Source organism: Salvelinus fontinalis, chromosome 4 (assembly GCF_029448725.1).
Source record: "Salvelinus fontinalis isolate EN_2023a chromosome 4, ASM2944872v1, whole genome shotgun sequence".
Classification (NCBI taxonomy): Eukaryota; Metazoa; Chordata; class Actinopteri; order Salmoniformes; family Salmonidae; genus Salvelinus; species Salvelinus fontinalis.
Genome location: NC_074668.1, coordinates 77,159,316 through 77,169,782, shown reverse-complemented (window position 1 = coordinate 77,169,782; position 10,467 = coordinate 77,159,316). Strand labels below are relative to the sequence as shown.

Genomic DNA, 10,467 nt, shown 5'->3' with positions numbered 1-10,467 from the left:
GCGAGCGGGCCTGTCTGCTGTGAGCTACAGACTGTCGACGTGGCTGAATGGGGGCAGCAGCAGGGAGGGGACACAGACCTACAGCCAGTGCTACAGTGGGTAGAGGCGCAGGTGAGGCCACCGTAGGAAGAGGTGACAGCGCTCTCACTCGTGACCAAAGGGTTGTGGTCAAAGTTTGAGAGACTGTGGCTGGCTGATGGCGTACTACAGTGGGCATGGAAGGAGTCAGCTACGGGAGAGGAGAGGTGGCAGGTGGTGGTCCCAAAAGCACTGCGGGAGGCTGTGCTCCAGAGTACTCATGGGGGGGTGGGGACTGGACACTTTGGGGTCACAAAAACACTACGCCGCCTCCGTCAGGACTTTTACTGGGGCAGCACAAGAGGGATATGGAGGACTTTTGCCGCCACTGTGACAACTGCACAGCGAGAAAGGGCCCCCCAGGCCGCTCTCATGCTCAGCTCCAACAGTTCCCAGTGGGGGCTCCCATGGAGAGGGTGGGAGTGGATGTAGTTGGCCCGTTCCCTACCACAGACAGTGGAAACCTCTGGGTGCTCACGGCCATGGGCCATTTTGTGAAATAGTCTGAGGCCTATGCTCTGCCTGACCAGGAGGCAGAGACCATCGTCGACGCCCTGACAGCGGGGATGTTCAGCAGGTTTGGAGCTGCGGAGTCCATCCACAGCAACCAATACAGAGGGGCCTCTTCTCCCCAAACCCCAGGGACCCCCGCAATTCCCTCTCTGCCATTGACATTCTCCAGGCACCCACCCCCAGGTGCCGCAGACAAGGCTCCAGACAGCCCACTCCCCCTGTCTCCCTCCCTGTGTCACCGCGTGATTCCCCGGAGCCACGGCCTGTATTCCCCGTTCCCGCATCCTTGTCCCCCATATCCCTGCCTTCATCCCCTGGGTCCCAGAGGGGCAGCCCTCGGCCACGGATGGAGCCCCCTGTTTCACATCTGGACACTCTGCAACCATCACGGCCATGCAGGCAAAGGAGACCTCCGGGTTGCTTCAGAGACTTTGTTTGTTCCCTCGGGACGAGGGACTTTGTGGTGGGGGGGGCTGTGTAGCGACCTGTGTTATGTGTTAGGCTATTAATTGGTTGTTTTGTACTTACCAGTACCCAGTGTTCGTGGGGTCCGACATGCCAATCAACCTGCTATCTGCCAATCGTGGGAATGCCTGGAATGTTCTGATGCCGGGCATCCTGGTGTTTGGCGGAGTGGCGTGGAGGGGGGGTTGGGCAGGGGGATGGAGCTTTGGAAGTTAAGACCAGGTTTAGCCATTGTTCTTTCTCTTATGTCTGGGCTTCACAAGAGAAGGTCACGGTTGGTTTGTGGGGTATCCTTCATTTAGGCGTGGGCTACGGTCAAACAGTAGCCTGTGTGAAGTTGGGTTAATAAACCGTCAATTCGTAAACTCATTCCTCTGTCTGGACAATTGTTCCTTTATTATCTAGTCCGGTCATTACAATATAATATGGCCGGGGTTCGAGGCTACCGGCGTTAGTTAAATTAGCTAGCAAGTATCTGACTGAGCTTATGCTAAGCACTGCTGATCCTGGTGCTAGTGTAACGGATGTGAAATGGCTAGCTAGTTAGCGGGTACGCGCTAATAGCGTTTCAATCAGTTACGTCACTTGCTCTGAAACCTAGAAGTAGTGGTTCCCCTTGCTCTGCAAGGGCCGTGGCTTTTGTGGAGCGATGGGTAACGATGCTTCGTGGGTGTCTGTTGTTGATGTGTACAGAGGGTCCCTGGTTCACGACCGTGTCCGGGCGAGGGGACGGTCTAAAGTTATACTGTTACACTAGATTAATGTTAGCTGCATTTTATAGCCAGTGATGAGAAACCGATCCTTCCACTGTAAACTAGCTGATAAACTTCACGATTCAGTAACAAATTTCAAAGACAAAACCGTTACCTTGTAAAGGTTCAAACTCTGTTTGCAGTGGTAAAGGAAGTTCCTTCAAACTGTGAAATCTGTTTGAAAGGAGAAGCTAGGGAAATTGGCTAGTAAAAATTGCATATTAAAGAACTCATTAAGTTGGCGTGTGTGGGTGTATATTTAGCAGCTGTATGCGTTAACTTGATGTGCGCAGGACCGCTTGCAGCCGTTTATTTAGCACATGTTAAACCGTCTGCAAGCACATTTGCACGCGCTTATTTGACGCGTGTAGGCGTTAATTTAGCGCCTGCACCAGTTTACTTTACACACATAGCATTAAAAAGATCGCGTTTTGACCACGTGCTTTAAGACCAAAACGTCGTTCCACATCTTAACCACACTGCTAATCTTATGCCTAACCCGAACCTTAAATTATAACCCAAAACCCAATTTTTGTTTTCATGATTTTTACGATACAGTATAGCCATCCTGACTTTGTGGCTATGGTAACTAGTGGAAACAGGGATTTTCGTTCATTTTAGTCGAACATTTGCCCGTTCAATTTCAATCCATAGTCCCTTGTCCGTCCCCTGATATAGAATCCTGCTAACCTGTGGATAGGCTAATTGATGCTTCCTGCTATATCGCGTTCATCTATCCGGTTGTTTTGGACAGGAGTAGGACGAGAAGTAGCTAGGGAGCGAAGTTAAAAAACGTCCCGTGCCTATGTCAAAATCTAATGTTTGTAAACAAACTACTGAAACTTCAGAAAAAGTCAACCCAATGCTTTCCACAGAAGCATGTCAATAAAAAATATAACTCAAATACATTTTCAAACTACATATACATGTTCCCCCTTCTCTAGAAAAGACCATGACCATAAACATATTTCAAATAGTAACTGAACTTAGAGCCCTAAAAAGTAATAAAACATGGACATACACAAATGCTTGGAAGGTTTGCCAGAAGGCAATAATTAAATTTCTTCAAAAAATTAGAAAAATATGTGAACTGAGTAGTGTAGAACTTGTAGTGTCCACAATTCTTGGAAGGCAACTCGACTGTCAATATAATAAAAACAAGGAGATGGCTATTGAACAATTGTTTATTTTTAATAGAGTAAAAACTTGTCTGCAGAAGGCGGCCCACTTGAAGTACACCATGCTGTTCAACTGCTTTATTTAGAAACAATATCTGGCTTTATTATTCCAGAGGTCGGAAGGAGTAACTCATGTAATCAAAACGTTACAGCAATATGTAGGTAATATGTACTGTTTGAAATCTCAAATTAGCTCTGGACCTTACACCGATGTGGTTATTGCAACTGCCCAGGCTCCTGTGTATAATCCTTGTCCGGAGTCATTATTTTGTGTTTTATCACAAGGCAAGGCTGCCATAGCCCCGTACAAGCCATCCTGATCTCACGAGCTCACAGATCAGGATGAATCATACAAGGCTAACGCTGCCAAACCTCTGTATTATCAGTCTGTACAACAATTCAGTCAAACTGCACATTTATGAACTACAGGATATATTGGCCTAGCTGCCCAACATTTTTCATGTTCTAGATCAGGTTTATCTTGTAGTGTTTTCAAATAGTACATCTTACATATTGTCATCATACTGTAGGTCAATTGAGAGAAAGATAAATGCATAACCCTCCTAGCACTCCCAAACATACTGACAAAAAGTGAGAACATCTGAAAAATCCACCCCCATTATCCGCTGGCCTCAACATCCAGTTCATATCCCTTTATCTTATAAAAAGAAAATATGCCATTAAAAATCTGAATCGCTTCAAGAGGTATGATTTTATGGACAATCCTCCAAACTGCAAGTGCTGGACAATAGACCATGCTCAATAGACTTCCCCAAGCATGGGGAAAGGGACAAACATAGCAAGCTTAAAGCACCGATGCGGTTTATTACAAATGCTGGAATTGGATCACTAGGAATTCTTCCAGAAGCTTAGTAGATTGGTTTTAAGGCCTGGAGTAACTTCACTACTTTTCATCTAACTTCTTCCAACAACTGAATTTGTTTCCTTCAACCTCATGTAAACTTAGCGGTTGGACTTAAAATAAATCTATGTATGTATACTCAAACCTAGTTGTGCAGAATATTATCTCTGATGGCTGAATGAAGATTTTTCCCAAGTTACACAGACCTTGCTCTCCCCCAACATATTGTCACTTCAACAAATAGATGTGCAGTCCTCAATTTCTTTTTTCAGGACAAGCTTGCGTTAGAATCACTTGTGTGTCAGGCTACTACAATGTCAATACAGCTGGTGAATGATACTATTATTCACTGAAGTTGCATTAGTGGGACTGAAAAACAAAAAACACCAGCATCTTTCTGTTTAGAGTTGAGCACACCAGATTGTTGTTTCAGATGCAACACCATACAAGGGGCAAGCATGGCAATAGACCACCAGGTAAAGCAAGATTGTCTGCTAGAAAAATGTCAACATACACCAGTAACAGTTGTTGAATTGCAAATTGTTCTGAAACAAACAATAAGTAGCCCAATGTGCCCAGTCCCATTCTGGGGACAAAATCAATCTGGTTACACAGTAGTCTAGGCCAGAAGCAGCCATCTTCTCCTGCAGGGCAAACATTTAGAGGTCAACAATGATTTAATACCATAGACACTTGTTAAGCGGCTAGTTAAAACATGGCAGTTATTTCATATTCAAGCGCTGGGGAGATGGAGAAGGCTAGATAGACATTTCTAATGACTGATGCTCCAAGTTCAGCCATGATTGTTGCAGAAAAGCCTCCTTTGACTACACAAAAAAGGGCAACAGCCACCAACACTACATTTAACAAAAATATGCCAGAGCAAATATGTGCAGCGCACCCAATCACTGAATCTCAAAGACCGCAGTCCTTCCCAACATGACCTGTAATTGGTGACCAGCATTAGCAGGTGTTGGGAACCACAGGGCATGCTTAGGGGTAGAGAAAACATCCCAACAGCTCTGAATCAATTTCATTCATATGCATTTCTAAAACCAGAAGTTAAGTGGCAACCACACAATATCTTTGGGGCAGAAATAACAGCGTGATGCAGTAGAAATACATTCATTCAATATTCAGTAAAATTATAAAACAAATTATCCCGATTAGTGAAAACGCTCCAAAACCCAAAGTGTTTTCAGGATGTCTGACCTACTCTGATCTTGTATAAATAGCTTATGTTAAAGGTCTGAACTGACTACCTTAATTTGAAAGCAGGATCTTCACAACAACAAAAGTGAACATATGATGTAAACCACTTATCTACTTGATGTACCCCAAGAACATTTACATTTTAGTCTTTTAGCAGGAACACTGAAACAATAGTTTAAGAAACTTGGCAAAGTACAGCAGAACGTCAAAACACGGGATAAATGGCTAAGATAGACTAGGAAAAAATAAAAAAAATAAAAAACTGTGACCCGACAGGCTATGTAGGATTTTAGTGCTCCTAAGGTACATTGCAGAATATATCCAAAAAAATAAAGCTATTTTTCAGTGATCAAAGTACTCACAGTATCTGCGGGCTTCTGCATACATCTTTACACAACAGAACATTATCAAATACAATTTTAGTAAGAAAGGAACTCAAAAAGATGCAAAAATACTGAATAATTCCACTGGAGTACGATATTTACACAAGTTCTTGTCCCTCTGATTACTGTATAATATCAAACAATGCTCAAATTTTCAAAAGCACATTATAATCCTTTGTTGTATTTTTGGGAGAAAAAAATGAAATTGGTAAAGAAACTGCATTCACACCCGTTGAAATCAAGCAGTCAACCCCCGTGCTGGTGGCAAATTTACAGAGTATGTTGTCATTCTTTTTGACAAATATTTCTGGACCATGAAGGGCTACAATTCTTGGTGGATCCATCTCTCCGGTGCACTACGCAGCCACTTTGTTATCCTTCTGGAATAAAGCAAAACATGTTTAGACTTGAACACACATCCAGCCTTTAATAATATCGAGACAAAGACATGCATCATATTGAACTTTACTTGCATTATAAGTGTGATGTTGGGTTGTCCTGTCCTTTGTTGCAAGTGTGTGCTTATGTACATTTAACTTTGGAATAATAAAATCACAACTTATATATATATATATATATATTTTTTTTTTTACACGTGGTGTAAACCAAATGGTAAGGAATTATTTACCCTGTATTCATATTCAACGAACTCCCGGCCACCTCTGCTGCCTCCTCGGAAACCTCCCCTGAAGCCGGGTGGGGCCCCACGAGGGGGTCCAAAGGAACCTCTGCTCATGGCACGCCCTCTGCCCCCACGGAAGCCCATGCCACCACGACTTCCTCTGAAGCCTCCTCGGCCTCGATTGTGCCTCAGTGGAATGCCAAAGGTCTCCGAATTCATCCTCCTCTCCTCAGCCCAAGTCTGCCTTCTTGGGAATCCTGAACCTCCAGATCGCTCAGCTGCTTTCCTGTAAATACAAAATGAGACCTTTAATGCCAAAGACTAACCGACATGCTTTGGATTTCCATTAGTATGAGACACTATCAATACCACAAAGTACATGTAAAAATACAAAAATTGTTTGAGAGCAAAAGGGACATGCCTTGTATCATCAGAAGAGATGTTGTCAAAGAAGGACTTAGTCTTGTCGTAGTAAACGTTGGCAACCACAGGTTCCTCTTCCTCAGCATTGCCTTCACTGTTCTGGGTCTCCACTCCAGAATCTGCCTTCTCATCTCCATTAAGAGCCTTCTCTGGTTTATCAGGCTTGTCGTCTATGTTAGACAATTAAAAAGGGATAAACAATTTTCTTCTTAAACTTGGATTAAGATAAGAGTACACAAAACATTGACAAGTTCCAAGTCAACAGTGGCAGCCTGGGAATTTAGGTAGGAACCCAGGCTAGGCCATGCCATTACTGCTGCATGGAACATGCTATAATACCTTTCAGTTTGAGTTTGCTCTGAAACTCTTTTTCAATCTCCTCCTTGTTGAACTGAGCGTTGGCAGTCTCAAAGTCAAAGTCTTGATCAAACTTCATGGGACCGTCTCTGTGTGGGTTGAAGCGGCCTCTTCCACGGTGACCACCTCCACGACCACGGCGCTGAGAGGGAGGACCACCGGCTGGGAAGACAAGACAGCAGAGTCAGACAAACAATAGCAAAGCAGCATTTAAATTATATTTTATTTGAATCCGTATAGATCTTATCTCGACAGAAAAACATGGGCACATTAACACCAGTAAGGCAGTGTACAACAGAAGCTATGGCGAGAGCTTAAACAGGTTAACAAGTACACTGGTATTTCATGAGAACCAACTCACCACATTGACGGTTATTCCGGTTGTCGCCACCACCTTGCTCAGAATCTGGTCTGGGTATTTTCTGAACCTCAGGGCCTGAACAGCACAAAATAAAAGGACCAAACTCGCAATTATTTTGGAATATCAGTCAAGAGCAACAATATTCTAAACTAGAAAGCCATATGGCCAGGTGCTTCACTTAGAGAGATGGGCAATCAAGCAATTGTTCTAAACAGGCAATTAAGCAATTGTTCTAAACAGGCAATGTAGACTAGTCTGTGTGACAGCAGTGTATTGTGGACGCTCAGGCCAAGCCTGGCTACAGCCTCCCCTGCCAGCCTCACCCCTCCTCTGTTCCAGGATGTCTGGAGGCTTCTGGTTGCCCGGGGTAGTGATGGGCCTGGCTGATGGGCCAGCTGGGTTCCTTTGTCCCACTGGTGCAGGTGTAGCAGGGGTAGTGGTGGGGGAAGTCTGCACTGCCTGCTCCAGGGAAGGGCTCTTCCTCAGAGTGTCCAGCTGGGGGCTGGTGCGACCTAGAGGACAAGGCAGGGGTTAGCCCAAGATGTACTCTTAAGGAGCCTACCTTTACTCTTTAAGGTCCAAGGACATTATATGATATATTCAAAGGTAGACTGGCTCTGGCAGCCAACACAGCCAAATAAGCAATAATATATATATATTATTTTACCCCCTTTTTCTCCCCAGTTATTCGATCTTGGTTCGTCGCTGCAGCTCCCCAATGGGCTCGGGAGAAGCAAAGTCATGCATCCACCGAAATGCCACCTAACCGCGCTCCTTAACACCCGCCAGCTTAACCCGGAAGCTAGCCGCACCAATGTGTCGGAGGAAACACAGTTCAACTGGCATCGGTGGTGAGCATGTAGGCACCCGGCCCACCACAAAGAGTTGCTAGAGTGCGTTGAGTCAAGTAAAGCCCCACTGGCCAAACACTCCCCTAACCCGGATGACGCTGGGCCAATTGCGAGCGGTCCTATGGGACTCCCGACCACTGCCGGTTGTGGCACATATGAAGCCGGGAACGTAGTAACACCTCTAGCACTCATGCAGCGCCTTACAACTCTGCTCCACTCGGGAGCCCCAAATACTAAATTTAAACATGAATCGATTATAAATTGCAATACGGTTCTAGAAACAAAGCCCTTTACTTTCAAAATAATTTCACAACTGCAAAATATACACTTACTTTACACTATTTTAACCAGCTTTATGACAGTTGAAGTCAACAGTATTTCTCAGTGTCACATTTCTGGCAACCTTCTAGTTACACACAGGTGTTTGGAGCATGCTAGATAGCTAATTAGCAGAGGTGGTGCCTCTGTCTTCCGTAAACACGCGCTGTAACATGGAGATATGGCCATGTGGGAACACTAACCCTATAAAAAAAAGTGGGTATCACTGTAACCTTTTCTTTAATTATAATTTCTCAATTATATTAAAGATAACATCCTTATGCTTCCAAAACCATACCGCAAGTGACACGTTACTGTTCAGACCGAGCTCTGGGGCTCTTAACACAACTCCCCCATATAGAAGACACCTTTGTTCAATTACTTGTGTAATGCACTGGAACTGAGAATCATGATCGAAGGCAGGTTGTGTGATTATAATAATGCAAGAAGTGCAGTTCTCCACTTTTGTTAACTGCAAGCAACATACCGCATTGAATATCATGCAATTTTATGTTCTGAGGCAGATATGTTAAAGAAAAAAGTACTAGCTCCAACAGCATCGCATTAAACACTGACAATACAAGAGCTTTCAAGATCATTCTTCATTTCAGACATCTCAGAGATGATAGAATGGCGAATCAACAAGATGAATGTACCAACCTCCACCAACAACTCCAAACTGCTGGGACACCAGGGGGCTGGGGTTAAACTGGCTGTAAGGGGGGACAGGAGCCCTGCTGCTAAAGGGTGCATATGAGCCCACAGACTGGAATGATGGGGGTGGAGCATTGGTGGATCCAATAGAGGACTGGGAAAAACAAAATGTTAAGACAACCATATACATAACTATTAAATATGTAAACAGCAAATACATTTGCCAATGAATCATTGACTAGATCAATGTCCTGCTTACTTGAACAATGGCAGGGTCCTGAGGCAGGGAGCTGGTGGCTTTTGGTGGCTCGCAAACAGTCAGGTCCTTGATGTCACTCCCTCTGAAGATTATGTACTCGAAGACTTCATCCCGTGGTGGAATTGGCCTGTCAGTAGGGCGGTCCTCGGTGCCAAAGGAGCGGACTGTTTGGATAAACAAATGCAAAGACAAATTACATTGATTGTCTGCCAGATCATCCACCATTCATTGTACAGTCTAGTATTGACAAAATATAACGCCGTGCAGGAGGTAAACAAAGAGAATGCAAGTGAGCACATGCACATACCAGTGCAAACAGGCAGCGAACTAGCTGCCACTGGAGAAACAATAGAACTGTCGCTAGTTAGCTAACTTGCACTTTCTAGCCATCAAATTAAGGTCAACATCGTTAGCATTTTATCAAGCCGATTTCCCGTCCACATTAACCGCTAACATTTACTATCTAATCATGCAAGTTAGCTGAAGTGATAAACCGGTCAGCTAAGCAATGCACCAACAAATCATGAATGAAACAGGCCAGAGCGTTTGCAGTGAAACGGGCAAGTTAAATTAGCTCTGCTAACTTAAACTAGCCTGCCACACGCATGATTACGCATTCGACAAAGCCAGCTACTAGCTATGCTAACTAGCATTGTGAACAATTTGACAGTGACAGTGCCTGCACCTCATTGCTAGTAAAAAAAACTGTGTTTTCAATTTATCGACTTATTTGATTGCAATGTATACGTTTTAGCTTACCTTTGGCGAGAGCAACAGTCGAATTTTCGGTGTCAATTGTGTATAAAATTCCTTCATAGCGAATCTCGGCCTTCGAGATTAGGCTAATTTTACTCCCGATGTAGGGCGTCCCTCCACTCATACCGTCTTCCTTTTTATTTGAGTGTGGGAAATAAATATATATCTTCCAAAAGTATATGGAAAGTAGCTAGCTACTCTATTTAGTCCTGTTTGTACACTTCTAACAAAGATTATTGCTTGTTCGTTCTTCCACCAATTTACTAGCACCACGACATGGCCGTTTTCTTATGATGCCTTGCCTCACCGCAAAGAATGGTGGGAAATTGTCTCTGTCAACCGTAGATATCGCGAGTTTTCACTGGATCATTGCTACCTTTCAAAGATTACTGATCTAAGGTTAGTTTTGTGTTACTCTCCCTT

General features: G+C 44.1%; 1 protein-coding gene across 3 annotated transcripts; it reads right to left on the bottom strand.

The window, feature by feature from the left end:
* Nucleotides 1–2,974: 2,974 nt before the first annotated feature.
* On the bottom strand, nucleotides 2,975–10,374 carry LOC129854450 (protein LSM14 homolog A-like). 3 transcript variants are annotated; one of them, XM_055921502.1, is made up of 9 exons: nucleotides 10,048–10,374; nucleotides 9,289–9,452; nucleotides 9,036–9,183; nucleotides 7,530–7,718; nucleotides 7,207–7,281; nucleotides 6,828–7,007; nucleotides 6,487–6,658; nucleotides 6,072–6,351; nucleotides 2,975–5,823 (listed from the first exon to the last, which is right to left on the bottom strand). In XM_055921502.1, exons 1-9 carry the CDS (start codon nucleotides 10,166–10,168, stop codon nucleotides 5,800–5,802), a joined length of 1,353 nt encoding a protein of 450 aa, XP_055777477.1. In that variant the 5' UTR covers nucleotides 10,169–10,374; the 3' UTR covers nucleotides 2,975–5,799. The 3 variants fall into 3 exon arrangements, with proteins under 3 accessions (XP_055777477.1, XP_055777479.1, XP_055777478.1); XM_055921504.1 differs by having other exon boundaries at nucleotides 2,975–5,820; XM_055921503.1 differs by having other exon boundaries at nucleotides 7,207–7,282; nucleotides 7,534–7,718.
* Between the last annotated feature and the right edge of the window lie 93 nt (nucleotides 10,375–10,467).

Excerpts from the sequence above, each read along its gene's own strand:
- LOC129854450 (XM_055921502.1), bottom strand. The coding sequence starts at position 10,168 with ATGAGTGGAGGGACGCCCTACATCGGGAGTAAAATTAGCCTAATCTCG. Across the intron at positions 7,008-7,206 it reads CCGGAATAACCGTCAATGTG|CCGGTGGTCCTCCCTCTCAG; the intron begins GTGAGTTGGTTC and ends TTGTCTTCCCAG. Across the intron at positions 6,659-6,827 it reads GAGCAAACTCAAACTGAAAG|ACGACAAGCCTGATAAACCA; the intron begins GTATTATAGCAT and ends TGTCTAACATAG.